This window comes from Amblyomma maculatum, chromosome 3 (genome assembly GCF_055883805.1).
Source record: "Amblyomma maculatum isolate TAMU_Amacu chromosome 3, ASM5588380v1, whole genome shotgun sequence".
NCBI lineage: Eukaryota > Metazoa > Arthropoda > Arachnida > Ixodida > Ixodidae > Amblyomma > Amblyomma maculatum.
The window spans coordinates 158378892-158396180 of record NC_139346.1 but is presented as its reverse complement, the minus strand read 5'-3'; the positions used below and the strand labels follow the sequence as shown (position 1 = coordinate 158396180).

The window sequence follows — 17289 nt, the reverse complement described above, 5'->3', positions numbered from 1 at the left end:
AGTGTCACGGGAAGACACCGCGACACGCAACATACAGCGGGGTACTACAGGAACACAATGGAAGGCCTTAGTGCCCCCCCCCCCCCCCCCCCCCCCCTCCAACCAGTCACTTAATATAGAACAAGTTTGCATTCTTCCCTAGTGATTTGCAGTTTTGGGTGAGGTGACAGTTCACTGTCTCAGCTGTCCGGACGACAGGGCAATTACAGAACACATTTCATGATCGTATAACACTGCGCTAACCTTTACTTGTTACTCCTTTCTGCTGGAGTGTTCGGACTCACTAGAACATAGCGGGCGGCCAACATTCGTTATCGCTGCAAACGCTCTTCTTTGCGGTTTCAATACTGGCCATTAATAGAGTTTTAACTTCGACAGCAGTACCAATGGTACGTGGCGAAAATGCTGACGTCATCTATGTGAAGCCTGTGTTACCTGTGAGCGCAAGAAACGCCACCAGTCCACCTACCTTCAGCCTCCACAAAGTGTTCACCCACTAGAATAACGCAGCAGCGGAACGCAGAAACGACGGCGAAATCGAAGGTGAAGTGGGAAAGCTAGTCTCCTTGACAAGCACCAGCCCCCCCTCCTCGGTGTACCTTCCCACATCACCTACCCTGACACTCACCTCAATCCACCTACATTCACCCTACAGGAAAATTCACGCGGATGCACGAAGCCCGAGCTTATAATAAAATCATTGTTTAGAGTAAAAGAATGGAAGGAATCACGAAGGCATATCCAACTGCTATCGCACATCAGGCTTCATAGTTTCGTTGTAAACTATAAGAATACAGCTGTAGAACGTCCATTACCGCAATAAGTGGCTGGCGTCAATGTTGGTTGGTGAAGCCTTGGTGGAGAGGAGGAAAACTGAGGACAATCTCATCACCACTTTCGGGAAACAGAATGGAGGAAAACGAAAGTGGGACAGAGAAAAGAACAGAGGGTGAGAAATGGCGAGTTGGTGAAAGAGAAATCACGGTCACCAGCACTAGTCGAGAGGTGGGGAGAGTGGAAAAGAGGTACAGCGCTTCACATGGCGATTAGTGTACTAGTTCACGCCACCCGCTCGCGTGACCCCAGTACGTGAGCGGTAGCTATTGCTTGGTCCGAGAAAAGCATCAATGCTAGCAGGTTTCCTGTCGAACGAATCGCATTGATCAGCTCTGATAATTTTTCTTATTTGTTCACTCTGATCCTAAATCACCGCCGTCTACATATGCTGCAACCTGCTTTAATCACCTACGCTACCTATTTCACACACACACACACACACACACACACACACACACACACACACACACACACACACACACACACACACACACACACACACACACACACACACACACACACACACACACACACACACACACACACACACACACACACACACACACACACACACACACACACACACACACACACACACACACACACACACACACACACACACACACACACACACACACACACACACACACACACACACACACACACACACACACACACACACACACACACACACACACACACACACACACACACACACACACACACACACACACACACACACACACACACACACACACACACACACACACACACACACACACACACACACACACACACACACACGCACGCACGCAGCACGCACGCACGCACGCACGCGCACACACACACACACACACAGATATATATATATATATATATATATATATATATATATATATGATGCGAGAACATTTAACGTACCGTGCCGCTTAAAAAATTAGAGCGAAGGGTACGCCTCACTTAAAGAAACATTTTATTGGACTCGACGTTTCGACCAGAAGCTGGCCTTCATCAATAAAATGTTTCTTTAAATGAGGCGTACCCTTCGCTCTATATATATAAAGTTCATATTCTATTTTCGCGTGCCGGCTACCATGCTTCGAGCCTTTCTTGTTCAGTGACGGCTGTTACTGCAGCATTTCTCGGTTTGGCTTAGCATCAGCCCCGAAATGACGCTGTGGCGTCCAGGTTAAAAAAAGATACTATGCAAGCTTTGGCAGTTACACTGATTCGAGTGTGACTGGGTGGCTGCAGCCGACTTACGCATGGTGCAGTGAGGACCGTGCCAGCCGGAGGCGCAGAGGCATTGACCCGTCGAACGGTCACACTCGGCATTGTTGGCGCAACGACATTTCTTGGAACAGTTGACGCCGAAAGTTCCAGGGATGCAAGCTGTGCAGAGGGAAATGGGAATTAACGCAGTCATCACCAACGCCATCATTAAGCTTAAAATGTACCTCTGTAGCGTTAGAATATCTCTAGCATCAAGCATGAAATCATTAAATTAGTTGTTTCAGAACATTTAGTACTAAAGTGAACAAGTCTCTAGCACACGTGGGCGGCACACGAATCCCATAGTTTCGTTCGTTATCAGCCGTCAGCTCGAGGACACAACGCGGACCTCTACTGTTACCCTCTTGATCCCTAATGGTCAATTCCAGTCCTGGAGCACGATTAGTATACTGCCGCCGCTATGGACGCAAATTCCTTTCGCGAACTGCCGCTCTCTCTTGGCGACAGCAAGTCGGAGAGCAGCTTCATCTTGGAGAGCGACTGCAAAACTATGCGCGAAACCTCTTTATGTGCTTCTGTTTCATAAACTTGAAGACATTCAGTTACTGCTCTACTCTGGGAAACAGGAACTGTGGTCGGCGATTTTGTTTTCATCGAAAAAACAAAAGCCGATGCACTGGTTTGGTTTGTGTGGTTTAACGTCCCAAAGCGACTCATGTTATGAGAGACGCCGTAGTGGAGGACTGCGGAAATTTCGACCACTTGGGGTTATTTAATGAGCACTGAAATCTCACAGCACACGGTCGCCTTGCTTTCCGCCTCTATCGAAATGCGGCTGCCGAGACCGGGATTCGATCCCGCGCCCTTGGGAGCAGTAGTCGAGAACCGTAACCACTGCGCTACCACGGCGGGGCCCGAAGAACTCCTTACCATGTGCGGCAGCGTTCGGCTGTGTGAGCATGAACGAAATAATCGTGTAGACTGTTGATGTCAACACCATCTCAAGAAGCAGCGGGAGCAACGTAGATCCGTTACAGGTTTGAAAACAGACGACACGTGTACATGTTCATGTACATGCGTACATCAAGCGCAGCAAGGCAAGCGCAATGATGGGTTTTTCCTCCGTCAGTTCGCGAGCGCCACCTAGTCGCTCCTGCTGGAGCACGAGTGTTCCAAACGCAGAGTCGGAACCAGGGTGGTCAGAACACATGCTCTCCGCCGGATTCAGACGCTCTGTCGCTGAGCGTGCGGACCACTCTTGTTCTGCGATTGGAATTCACCATAAGTCTTGATGCCATAGGTCGTCACACAGTATCGCTCTCAGTGTTAAATCTTTACTCGCGGCACTCGCGTTGCGGTCAAGCAAGCACTGGGAAATCACTGGAATCCATGGAACCGAAACATGGAACCTAATCTGGATAACGCCCCTGCAGATCGGCCTTGCCATCTGGCTTCTTTGGAGACAGCTGGGAATAGCCACTTTGGGTGACCTTGGAGCCATGCTCATCCTGCTGCCCATCAACGGTGTGGTTACAGCATACATCCCCCTCTTCATACTCCTCGCTTGCAGGTATTATAGTGTCCTCTTAAAGCATTGCATATTGTTAATATTTATTTCAGGCATCTTTCTATCACAACTGCCAACTTGCAATCTTGAAAGTAAAAGAAAACATGTTTATAGATCACAACGGATTTGCTAGGTAAAAATAGCTACAAGAAGCTTGACAGGTGGTGACAGTTGACTGGTGATGACAGGTGATGACAGGTAGTGACAGGCGTTGACAATTGCACAAACGATGAAGTTACGGCGCCATCGAGAAAGCAAAGTGCCATGCGGCTAGGGGCACCTTCTTGCGGTCGAATTATTTGGCGAATGTCACATCTACAGTGACCCACCCCGACCCTGCATCCTTTCCCTCATTGCTCAGTAAAGCTGTCGTCGAGTGTGCAATGAACAGTTGTCAAATGATGTGATCGTTGGTGACACCAATATTTATTTAAGCTGATATTTGCACGTCCTATAGAAGCATTTATCTTGTATTTATTCTGGCATCTGGTGGTGTGATGCTCAGGAAAGTAACCAAAAAATTACGAGGGACTTTAGCGACTAAAGTAGTGAAAGGCGAAAGCCTGAGTGCCGCATTCTGCTACACAACTGACATTAATTATTGACTAATTAATTAGTCATCGAGGGTATTTATTAATCACTTAATTTATTAAATTATAATTTCATAGTATATAATTATTTATTGAATTAGTAATTAATTATTTATAAGTCACTAATTTGTAATTGATCATTGATATACATATGTCCATATAAGGCACGCATTCGCGCATACTGTGGTGGCGCTCTGTGATTGGTCGATACATCTATGACGTCATCCCGCCTCGGCCAATCACAGCCGTCACAAAGCGGGACACATTTTGTCCACGACAGCATGAGCCATTAAAGGCTTTCGCCTTAAATGTGCTATCTTGGTGCGGCTGAGGAGTAAGCCTTGTAACACGTTTCGCGTGTGGGCACTCTCGGCTACTCACTGCGTTCGCAAAAAGTTCCCCTGAAGCCTGGGGCGCAGCGACACATTCCCCTTTTGTTCTCGTCACACGTGCCTCCGTTCCGACACTTGCAACGCTTGGTGCACTCCTCCCCTCGGCAGTCAACTGCACGGAATATTATGGCTCCACAGTAAAGGAAAAACAAGAGCGATTCCAGATTCGAATGCACCAAATCTTGTATCAGCGCGTAATACTTTTCAGATCTCATCGCCAAACTTCCAACCATCGCTGCTTTCCCTCGCTACAGATTCACATGTCCATTTATGCCTGTCTGCCGATTTCATAATAAAAGTGTGGAAATATAATTTTGACAGCAGGGCCCGTATTCCGAGTTTGCGTCATTATCGAAGTGTCGCTATTTCACGTGACCTCAAGTCATCTGATTGGTCGAAACGCCGGAACCAGGTGTTGCCACTACGGGATCGGAATGTTCCGGCGTTTCCACCAATCAGATGACTCCAGGTCATGTGAGATAGCGACACTCTCGATAACGACGCAAACTCGAACTACGGCCACAGATGCGTGATGAGAAACGCTTTGTCCGGGGTCTCTTTCCTATAATTTTGAGTCTGATATAGCTGCAAAACTTGTTGTAGGCTTGATTAAAATACGTGGTCTATTAGTCACTAGATTTAAGCGGCGCTGATAGCTTCGAAGAGGTTAAGAGATTTAAAATTTTGAATTGTTACTTTTTTAATTTTTGGACAATACCAAAATATACACAAGGGAGGAGGGAGTTAGGATTGTTGGCAGTTGGTTCCGCGTGCCACGAAAACAATCAACTTGCCTTGGTTGCGCTCTCCGGACCGCTTGCTGTACTGAACAACGTTGGTCGAGCTGCACTTTCCAGTGACAGGATCGCAGCTGGAGCAGTTGCACCTGAGGGCGCACTGAACGCCCCAAGAGCCTTTCGGGCATCGTTGCCTACACTTGTCGCCCGTGAATCCCGCCTCGCACACGCACTCTCCACTCTGCGGGTAAAGGAGATGAAGAGAGCTGATTAGCGGCTTGCAAGGACTTCTCAGACCAATGGAGGTTGCAGTACCGGTTCATTACCCGAACGTACCGAAGAATTGAAGGAAGAGTCATTTGGGTCGCAAGTACAAGTGTACTGTCAATCCGAATTCGTTTGATTCAAACTCTTGTTTTTTTCAATATGACATCTTGGTCTCGTCGACGCTTATACATTTTTGTGCCCTTTGGAGTTCTGACTAATGACAGCTGTTTGTATTAAGGCAAATGAGGCACGGCAAACCCTGGGTATATCTATTTTCATACTTCCCACCCCATCGTCACCCATCACAACCCCCCTTCCTCTCCTCTGCCCTTTCCCTAACGCTGAGTAGCAGGCCAGATGCTCAACTTTCCGGCCGGCCTCTCAGACTTTCCATGCAGTAAAACCGATCTATCTATTTTTGAGCCGCAATTTTTATCACTACGTTAACAGGTGTGTATGTTACGTATGTTTAGATCTATGTGCTCGCGTGTGCTTTGTGTGCTATAACCACCTTGAGCGCATGACGTCACACCGGGAAAGAAGTGACGCCTGAGAAGGCATAGACAAGCGTACCACCGGGTCGCATCGAAGGGCGTTCGCGCGGTCACACTTGCAGGCCCTGGCACAGCTCGGACCATGGGTGAAGGATGGGCAGGGCAGGTTGCAGAAGCGACCGTGGCTGCCGGCTGGGCACTCGCAATGACCGAAGCGCCGGTGGCAACGGCCGCTCGGACAGTCGTCGGGGCAGAGCCGCTCGCAGCGATCACCGTACCGGCCTGCGTGCGTATTACAACGTGTGGATAGAGGGGAAAAAGTTTGGGGCGAAGGCTAGTGGGGTACTCTCGTGAAGTGACTGAACTTTCAAGGATTTCAGGAAGAGGTCAAGTGACTGACAGGTCATATGATCGATTTAAATTGGTTATGCGACCTTGCTATGTGATGACACCGTTTATTAAGCGCAACGAACTCGAGATCTCGTTTGCGATGACCAGAGTTTGGCGGCAGGTAGGCGGATACCACCACTCCATCTGCACCGCTGGTTACATGACGATGGAATGAAAGCAATTTCCACACGACGAGAATTTAACTGCATTGCGCTCTAAAAAAATAAAGAAAACTTGTTCGCGCAGGGAAAAGAAGCATGTTTCATGGGTTTACGAAAATCTGCCATCTATCCTGGCGGCAGATGCAGTCAGTATGCGTTTCCTCGTGATGCCATTTCACGTAGTCATCGCTAGGAACGACGTTCCCGTGGGAGTCGAAAAGTCAAGCAATTTTGTCTCTTGTTCGCCGTCATTTCTGTTTCTCTTTCATGGAAGCGATGTAACGCTGCAGTTTATGCACGACGGTTCCTGTCCACTGTAAAGCGCACTCGCCACCACACCAACCATTCTCCAGAGAAGTCATATGCTTTGGTTCACATCGCAGCTCATGCCCGCCTGTAGAACAGCGTCCTTTCCGGTCTGCAGGTAAAGTGTTAGCCTTCAGGTTATGACATGCGATGTAAAGGCCGACATTTTTCACTTTCGTCTCAGTGCCCGCCATTATATGCTGCAAGCGCCATCCAGTGCCTTCGACCGCGGTAGTACGAGCGACTACAATGCCGCGGACCCGGCCGGTTAGCGAGCAGCGAAGGCCACAAGCCTGGGCGAGCAACTCCGCAGAATCCAAGTATACTGTAGTATTGTTTGCAACGCCAGCCATCCCCAGACAAAGAAGCGACGTGTTTCTTAAAGGGATACTGAGGTTCACTTCTTCAAACTTTTTTTATTATTAAACTGTTTATTCTGTGGCATTTTTTGGGTAGCTTGATATTTACACGGCTGAAAAAGACGTCGCTGATCAAATTGCAATGACATCTAAATATTTTCGGGCCATTCAATTCGAATCCGTAGTGTACACAGCGAAAAGTGTTCAGTGAACTCTGTTTTGAAGCGAATGGCTATCTTGCATAAAAATCGGTAGTTGTGCCAATTAACGCACCGCTGTTAACTTACAAAGTTGGCCGATGGTGGCGGCGCCATTATTTCTCCCTCTTTGGCTTATTCCAGCTTATTTAGGTGAGAGTGGTCTTTGTGCGAATGAAATCTTATGATATAGACCATCTTCATTTAGTCTTCTGGGCCCCTTTAATAGTTCCCCAAAGCGGCCCTGAATGAACGCTAATTCTGCGACGCTTGTACGGCAGCGGCGCCAAGAGCGCCGCCCTCAGCACTGTTATATAGCGCTGCTGACGTCACGTGCATTTGTTGCACAATAGAATGACAAAATGAAATACACTGACCGAAAGGACAGACGTCGTTGCAACGGCGCTTGCCATTTGCATCAGGAGCGCAGCTACAGTGGCCCGTCTTGTGGTGGCAGATGGCGTCCCTTTTGCATAGGCACTTCTCCTTGCAGTCCTCGCCGTATGTGCCCTGCGAAGAGTGACGCGATGGTGTCTTTAGGCTCTATCGCCGTGGTGGTAAATAACGGTTCGAGGCCGCTGCTGGTACTACACAAGAGGGAACTGTGCATCCTTCAGAAGCGAAATCCGGTTTGGGATGCCTAAAATATTTGATTCTGTCGAATTAGGTCGCGTATCTAGAGGTATTTAGCTGTTTTAGATATGTGAGGCTCTGCCATAAAGCGAAATCCATAATGGCCTAACTAAATCAATAAAATATTGTATGGTAGGAAGTAAGGCTGAAAGCGTAAAGGTGCGCCCTAAATAAAAGAACTCGAAAGAAATGAGGTTTTCTCTCGGTTCGTACATATAGATGGGTTCGTTATCTACAGCGTGCACAATGACGCATCGCGCCTCCTCCGATCGACGATCGACGCGATGACCCCGAACAAGAAGGAAAAGCGTTAAATTTGATAGCCTGCTTTGTGTAATTATGAGCTCGGAGTTTACTGAATTCTGTGCTCCACTCTAAAGCTACCAAAGTCGTGAAATGTTAACACATATGACGGTCTCCTCAAATATCATAGAGGAATGGTCATTTTTTTATGTACATTATTCGTGACGACAAGAATTACGAAATAGAGTGGGAATGATCCTAAGAACAGAAAGATTGTATGGTATATATGAGACTGATACCTCAATGCTGAAAGGGGCATTATGAGAGATGCCGTAGCGGAGTGCAGTGCTTCAGATTAATTTTTACCATCTGGGGTTTTTTAATGCATGCTATTAAAAGCATGGCGCTGCTGGTCTAGTTCTTATTTACTGCCGGAAACATACATATGCAGTGTGGCCTGATATTTTAAATTATTGGCTATATTGAACAAACGAATTCTCCTCTCGAAAATAATGTGTAAAAGTATACGAAAGTCATGCAATATACTGAACTCCAAGTTCTCCAGTCGTTCGTTTTATCATGCAGCGCGCCACGCCCCAGAAAGTGATGTTTCTCCTAAAGCGTCCTTGATCATTTTTCGCGCGCAGAGACAGGTTGATGGCACTGCTTCGGGGCCCTTCTGATAGCTCTAGCACTGTGAAACCGTGGGATGAGGTGGAGTTTGCTTGAAAGTCACCTGCGATATCTTGCAGTCTATCTCCACGCTACAGCGTTGTCATGCGGTGCAGCCAGCATAACTAAAACCTGGAGTGCTTAGCTCGCTTCAATTTCGAAGGTGCCCTGGAAACCGACTGTACCCTAATTTTATTAAACAGTTATTCCATTAGCAGTGCATTGGTAACCAAATAATGAGTATTAGAGCACCGTAATCTGCGGCTTCGGTGAGAAGCAGGTAATATGCTTATCGAGCGGTGCACTGGCGGAAAGCCGAAGATGGCACGTTGCCGATAGATGGCGCAATATATTTTTGATTCTAGCTTACAGAAAAGCTTATCTCTTGCCAATTTTGTATATCGAACTATCTCGCCATCTCCTACGAGTTCGATACAACCTGTTCGAACATATGCGCAGGAGCCAACCGTGGCGTGTCGTACACTGAGAACTGCATCAGTTCAACCTTAGTAAAACATGTCGTCGATCAGCTGCTTACCTGAGGACACTTAGCGTCGCAAAATTCTCCGCTAAATCCAGGTTCACAGCGACATTTCTTGACAGTAGAATCACACTTTCCGTGTTTACAGATACGACATTGGTGCTGGCATTTTTCTCCGAACATTCCCTTTGGACATTCTGTAAAGGGTGCATAAGGTAAAAGAAAAGCACAGCCAAAAAGTCGTCACGTGCACGCAGCATTAAGCAGCTCTTTCATAGACTTACTGTCTAATTCGCACGATCTTCCGTCTTCGGCCAGCTTCAGGCCAGCGGGGCATGTACATCGGAAAGAGCCGTCTAGGTTTTGGCAGTGATGTTCGCAGAGGTCTGACTTCTCCAGACATTCGTCTATGTCTGCGAGAGCGAGTGAGAAAGATAGAGAAAGCGTTTGCAGAACGACGTCAACGATCATCAGTGTCCCCATATCTTTAGCAGCATTGAAATACTTGCGATTGCTTCACATCTCGCGGTATTCTAATGCGCACGTTCCTAGTGAAAAAGCCCTATGAGTCACAATGACCTCATACAGATTTCTTATGCTGAACTCATACTAAACTCGTACCAATCTCATATCATCTTATACCATACAGATTTCTCATACTGAACTCATACTAAACTTATACCAATCTCATATCATCTTATACCATACAGATTTCTCATACTGAACTCATACTAAACTCGTACCAATCTCATATCATCTTATACCATACAGATTTTTCATACTGTACTCATATTAAACTAGTACCAATCTCATATCATCTTATACAAATATCATTTCAGAAATATCAGAAATATATGAGATTGTATGAGATTTGTATGAGTTTAGTTTGAGCTCAGTATGAGAAATCTGTATGAGGTTATTGTGACTCATACGGTTTTTCCGCTAGGATCGACTGCACGTGTTAAGGGTTCACTATAGTCGGGTGAAGTTTAAGAAGCAGCTGACACGCCTAAAACAACTTCCTCCAGCCAATGGCGCCGAGTGGTTTTCATGGCATTGATAACCTAGTTTAAAGGAGTAGACATCTTTCATCAAACTGCGATGTCACGCTAGAGGATTAGGCGCAGCTTTTTGTAAAACTCGCTGTCAATGTTTGGTGAATCTTCTTTCAGTGGTGTAAGCCATTTCGTCCCTGTAATGTACAGGTATGTGGTTACCGTAACATGCAACTTATATTAACAAAAACAATTCATGCTTCTATTCGGGAAGACGCCTCAACTGCGAGATTTTACAACTATGCGACTATATAAATCGTGTAGTTCAGCCTCTCAGTATGCCTAATTTTTAATTCGCGAGCAAACCAAAAAATGCACTGTTGACATCAAATTAGAACAGTAATTGACACTTGACAAAAATTCGCAAAAAAAGTAGGCACGCTTACTTTGCGCTTAAAAAAAGCGAGAAAAAAAAAAGATGAGTAGGCACCTTCGCAAGACTTGCGATCGGTCAAGAGCCGGTAGCCGGGCCGGCAAGAACATTCTGGCCCAGTTCTTGTGACGCGGCAGTCTTGCTCGCAGCCACCATTGTCAACGCCGCAGTCATGGATTTGCTGCACGTCGATGCCTGAAATGACGAGCGACTTATGCGACGGGAAAGGCGGCTGTTCAGCGAGGGATGCTGATATGAGTGCGAGAGTCATTTGCATGCAGCGCTGGGCTAATTGTCATCAGCGAACTTAACGAACCAACTCGCAAATACACCACGTAAAAAGATCTTGCCTAAGGTTCTGAAAATTTTTTTTAGCAGAGCGAAATGCCAGAAAGAGTAAAAAGGTTAAGTTCGACTCGCTGAACATGCCATGAAGCAAACTCGGGGTACAGGGCAGGTTTATCTCAAACCTCACAAAGAATCAATTAAAGCTTTTTGAGGCAAATAGCAGGCGTATATGGCTTCCAAGTTTTGGACACTGGTTTATTGAATGACGTACTGGTAATGATCGGGAAGTGTCCCGAAGATGGAGTAGACGTATACGTTTCGTTTAACGGAACTTAGCCTCTGTAATGCGCTTCTACGCTTCCTCTGCCCATCGCCGTCAACAGTAGCGACTGCCACGTAGTCACGGTGGTAGAGCAACTGCCACTCCGACTTTAACCTACCGACTCATGTTTTAGCGCCAGCCATTCGGCGGGAACAAGTTCAAACTTGACAGAAACAATTGTGCAACAGTAAATAATGGGTGGTGCATAGCAGATACTTCTGGGCGTGCCTGTTACTGAACGAGAACGCAACGCGTGCCAGATGGGCTGCCAACTGGCATTGCAAACGATGTCGTCAAACGTGAAAAAAACGTAACATACACAGCGTAGAAAGAGTGAGTAACTGAGAACTATGTAGAAAGCGTTGTCCTTACGGAAGCAAGAGACCCCGTCGCTGGCGAGTTGGTAGCCCGGGTAACAGGAGCACCGGTATGAGCCGACCGTGTTGATGCAGTCGTGCTTGCAGAGGTTCTCGGTCAAGCATTCGTCTACATCTGCAAATGAGCCGCAACTATACGTGTCACACTATATGCCGAGGAAGACGCTGAAAATCCACGTGTATTCGGTAAAGGGATGAAGAACAGGCTACAGCTTAAAGCTCTGAAATGGTTTGCTTCGGTTGAAGATAAGAGGAGGTCCTTCCCTCGCCGAAAGTTGGGACGGGTGTTGCAAGAGCCCCGCTGTACAGACTAGACAAAATACCCCTTGGATCCAAACTTGTGACAGAAGCTGCGTATGTCGCCCCGAACGCTCAGACAAGCCCAGTATGTCGATGATTGTAGCTCAATAATTTAGAATGATCGAGCAATATTCTAGTGCAATTAAAGCGCGCTTTGTGGGAGGCGTTGAAATGCAGTGAAAACCTCTCATTGTTTACGTTACTTATCCTGGAACCATGCATAAAACAGCGCAGTGAAATCGCATGTTTCTATCATAAGCCGGGTGCCTTTGTACACACCCACTGCGGTTCAGAATTCGCGCAAATAGCTATAGACAAACACACAGATCAGTCTTCTTCATCACTGCCACAAATAGCAATAGAGTAAGAGTTCACCTCACATTGAGAGATACGGTAATGGTAGCATAAACAGGAAGTGATAATGACAGGTGCCGCAAACTTACCAGACTCGCACCGAGGGCCCTGATAGCCGGGCGGGCAGATACAGTGCGGTTCCCCAAAGTGGCGGCTGTGCCGTCGACTGCGGCCGCCGTTCAGACATGAGGCGTCGGTCAGCAATCCTAAGTGGACCAAGCAGCAGCCGAACAAAATGAAGGACCACAAGGCATCGAACGGCGCTAAACCGAGCGCTAACGGACGCATGTCGCCTTTTCCCAAGTTTTCAAGTTCACACCTAGCTTCCTGCCTTCACGGCTTTCCCAGTCGTATATCCGCCCCCTTAATTCATCATCACCTGGCAGAGTAACAACGTTGAGGGAAGAGGTCTCTTCTCGAACGTAAGGCGCATGGCTTCTCGCTCGCTCTTTGCCCCTCGCGTCAGCTGGAGGGAGGAGGAAGAGTGTTTTTGCAAGCATCCCTGCAACTGAGAGAGGGGCGTGCGGGAGACTGATATGTGCGGGCGCATACAAAAAATAATCATAGAGTGAAGGGTGAAAGAGGGAGAGAGGCCGCTGCCCGGCCGTTGGCGTAATTCGGCGGGCCGGCGCTGGGGCCGGGCCAAAACAGCGCATGCTTTAGCAAAAATAGGATCCGCAGCCCATAGCACTCGCTTCGAGCATTCCTGGCGGGGGCAGCAGACAGCGAAGCGCGGAGGGCGGTGTCTGTCCGATAGAACGTATAGTGGATGCGAGAACGTTAACTTACAAAAAACGCGCGTGCAAGTAGAGTAAATGGGAAGCCCAAGAGCCCAGGAAAGAAAACAGGCCCCGTTTAGACTATTGATGCGTAGGCAATCACAGGATGTAGTTCGCAAAAAGAAAAAAAAAAGAAAAAAAATCAGGCTTTTCTTTTTATTTTTTAAGCCTACGAACATTTCAACCTGTTTCAGATGGTACGGACAGGAACCACCTTTATTTAGTTTTTTTTTTTTTTTTTTTTTTTTGTTTCCGGTTCCAACATACTGTAAGTCCCTGTATGTCACACAGCCACTGCCAGTAAGGGTAGAACTCACCGAAAGACGGTTAGGCACGCATGAGCAGGTAATCACTCGCAGTTCAAAGTTCATAAATTTTCCCCTTTCAACTTCTCATATTCCACTTCCATTCCTATCACCAGAATGAGCAATTAGGCATGCCGACATTCGACCGACGTCCATTATGTTCTTTTATTGCCTGGACGTCATTGTCGCCTCTTACTTAGGCGGAGTGCTTTACGGAGCACGGTAAAGGTCGTCGCAGTGTTTCGTAACTGAAACAGACCAGATGAATTACAGTCGTGGTCCATTACTACCAACCCTGTTCAATTGAACCGGGAAGCAAACTTTTTCTATCCGTTTTCGCCTCGTTAAACTCACGACCCGGAGTGGGCAGGAGACACATGCGCAAAGTCTGCTGGGTCTGGCCTGTAAATGCTGCGTTTATGTGGACAATGATCAGAAGAAAAGCTCAGCTGCGAACCAAATGCTTTCTTACGAGTGTTCTGTGTGCAAGCACCAGCGGAAGTCAGTGCGAATGACTTAGTGGCAACCTCTTGCTTTTTTTTTTTTTTTTCAGCACTTCGTGCATTACGCTGGAAAGGTGCACGTTCAATTCACCTTTCCATTATCCGTAATTCATAAACGGATGTGGAGGAAGCTCTTTCAGCAGCTATCAACCGAGAGGATACACACATGTGCTACATCAGGTGTCCGTGATGCCAGCAGTTATAGTACGAGACTCGTGTCATCCACCAATTAAACGCCATCACGCGCCCCAGTCACCACTAAAAACTCCATGTACTACATTATTTATAAGGACAATTGAGCCCATCGTGATGCACTAGGAGCTCCTAGATTATCTAATATTTCGTTCACTGTCCACCGCTATGCATAGAAGCAGAGTCTACAATTACAAATTACTGAGTGTTTTTCTTTGCCTTCCTTCCCTTCGCGATTCGTCATAGCGGGTGCAGTTTTGCTCCTGAACAAGTGTCCACATTAACGAGGCATGTCAGTATATAGCTCTTGATAAAGGATTTAGGCATATGAGTCGATTGATTGAAACAGAATATCGTGAGTTCGGAGCTTCGACTCCCGGTTCGCCTGCTATATAACTGGAGATGTCTCCTTAGCTTCCTGTAGAACGGCGCGCCTACAGCACCTTTGGATGCGTGTATATGCAAGAGCTTGGTTTAAACGTGGTGGAAGCAGCTTCGTGCGCGTGTCGTTACTCGACAGCATTGCATACTTTGCTTCACACTTTTCACTCCATGCCTGTTACTCCATAAATGAGGGTGCCCGCTTAGTGCCACCCGTACCATAGGGTATATTACAAAATCAAAAGTCAACAACATGACTCTGAGAATGAAGTAATCTGGACATATATATATATATATATATATATATATATATATATATATATATATATATATATATATATATATATATATATATATATATATATATATATATATATATATATATATATATATATATATTGTAAAAGAAGGCTAGGTCGAGACGGCGAGGTCGTGACGGCAAGGACAGCGAAGTCTTGTCTAGCGTTTTAATCCGATCACGAACCCAGGCGCGCGCCGGAGCCGGCGCCGCGCGACGATGATGATGGTATGTACAAATGAAAGAAGAAGATGATGGCATGTACAAATGAAAGAAGGTCCACAGAAGGCTCACAATATATATATATATATATATATATATATATATATATATATATATATATATATATATATATATATATATATATATATATATATATATACATATATATATATATATATATATATATATATATATATATATATATATATACATATATATATATATATATATATATATATATATATATATATATATATATATATATATATATATATACATATATATATATATATATATATATATATATATATATATATATATATATATATATATATATATATATATATATATATATATATATATATATATATATATATATATATATATATATATATATATATATATATATATATATATATATTAGCCCCTCGGTATGGGCTCTAAGTCTCCATGTTTTCCGTTTTCCAGGATTGAGCGGGTTGAAGAACGGAAAAAAGTTTTTGTGCAAACAACCGACACTTTTTGCGTATAATATTATGCGGCGGAATCTCCACCGCTGTGGTTTAGTACTGAAAAAAGCATCGATAGTGGTGCCTCAACGAAACAGAAAGGTCACAGAGAAATGGGCGACATATATGAAACCGTCAGCCTGAATGTACAGATGAATGTCCAGGAAGTTTGTGCAGCTCCATCAAAACATGACGATAAGGTATACAAATATTTATTTAAAAAATTGTAGGATTTTAAATATCTATTTAAAAATTATCTCCTTCTAAATGATTCGTAAGACATTCCTGTATGGATCACCATGTGTCGCCTACAATCTCTAAACAATTTATAATTGAATTTTCTTTCCTCCTCTGTTTTGGTTTCGGTTTCAGGAGCCAAGATATGGCTGTGATGTCAAAATCAAGTCTAGATCATGCGCAGCATGAGAAAGAAAAAAAAACAGCAATACAATCAGTGACTCTTCACTTGTGACTCTAGATCATGAAGCAGGCTGGCTTTAGCGTTGTAGTGAATTCAAACGACAGAGGAATGATTATGCTGCTTTTTTTATCCCTCACATGACCTGACTTTGACGTCACAGCCATCGCTCGGCTGCTGAAACTGAAAGCGGAACAGGTGAGAAAAAAAATCGATTATAAATTATTCAGCAGTCTTAGGCGAATATCACGTGGTGATCCGTGTACAATAATGTCTTACGCATCATTACAAAAGGTAAAACTCAAAATCAAAAGTTACGTGTCTATACGCCTTTAAGGTTATGCGCGACAGCGTTCAAGGCATCCAGCTGTGGCCTCCACTGGCGGATCCTTTTTCACGTCCACTCAATTTTCTGCTCGCCTAATCAATGCTGTATAATCTGGGTCTCTATAGTCCAGCACACACTCGCTTTCGTGCAGTCGTAAAATACCACCTTACGAGAAACACCACCCTATATTGATATAAATTCTCTATTTAAATAAGCCATACGGACTTAGGTTCCTGCGTGGCCTATGGACTTACGTTGTGGGCATCCATACTGGAATCTTCGTCGAGTCCAGCCGTCACAGCACCGGTAAGCTGTGATGTTACGACGCTCCGTGTGGAATTCATAAACAATGTAGTGCACTGTCCTATAGAATGAAAAGAGAGAACACGTAGTTGTGCTGACGTCCAAAAAGAAATATCTGGGCTCGAACGCGGCCTAAATATACCTACTCACCGACTATTTCAACTAGGTCTTCACAACACAATCGGATAACTTACAAACGAGCACCGTCAAGCGCAATATCTTCGACTAACACAAAACGCCAGTGGCCGGTGTATGTTCATGCATATCTTTGGAATCCGGGTACCGGCCAATGATTCGAGATTGGTCCCCGTACCAAGACCCCTACAACGATGAATGCTAATTCATTACGCTGTCCCCTATATAACACAGCCACCACGATCAAAGCCGTAGAGCTCACTCTAAAGCACTGCACCGATATTAGGG

At 45.4% G+C, this 17289-nt stretch overlaps 1 protein-coding gene across 1 annotated transcript in view; it reads right to left on the bottom strand.

Moving 5' to 3' along the window:
* LOC146196620 (uncharacterized) overlaps positions 1–17289 on the bottom strand; it is a 50944-nt gene that overhangs the window by 22206 nt on the left and 11449 nt on the right. The window contains exons 3-13 of the mRNA XM_084598388.1: positions 16818–16927; positions 12718–12834; positions 11970–12089; positions 11045–11182; positions 9844–9972; positions 9617–9756; positions 7908–8040; positions 6197–6399; positions 5414–5597; positions 4609–4731; positions 2101–2229 (exon numbers count right to left, since the gene is read on the bottom strand). Of these exons, the coding sequence (XP_084454514.1) occupies positions 2101–2229; positions 4609–4731; positions 5414–5597; positions 6197–6399; positions 7908–8040; positions 9617–9756; positions 9844–9972; positions 11045–11182; positions 11970–12089; positions 12718–12834; positions 16818–16927 (1526 nt within the window). The remainder of the gene's footprint in view (positions 1–2100; positions 2230–4608; positions 4732–5413; positions 5598–6196; positions 6400–7907; positions 8041–9616; positions 9757–9843; positions 9973–11044; positions 11183–11969; positions 12090–12717; positions 12835–16817; positions 16928–17289) is intronic.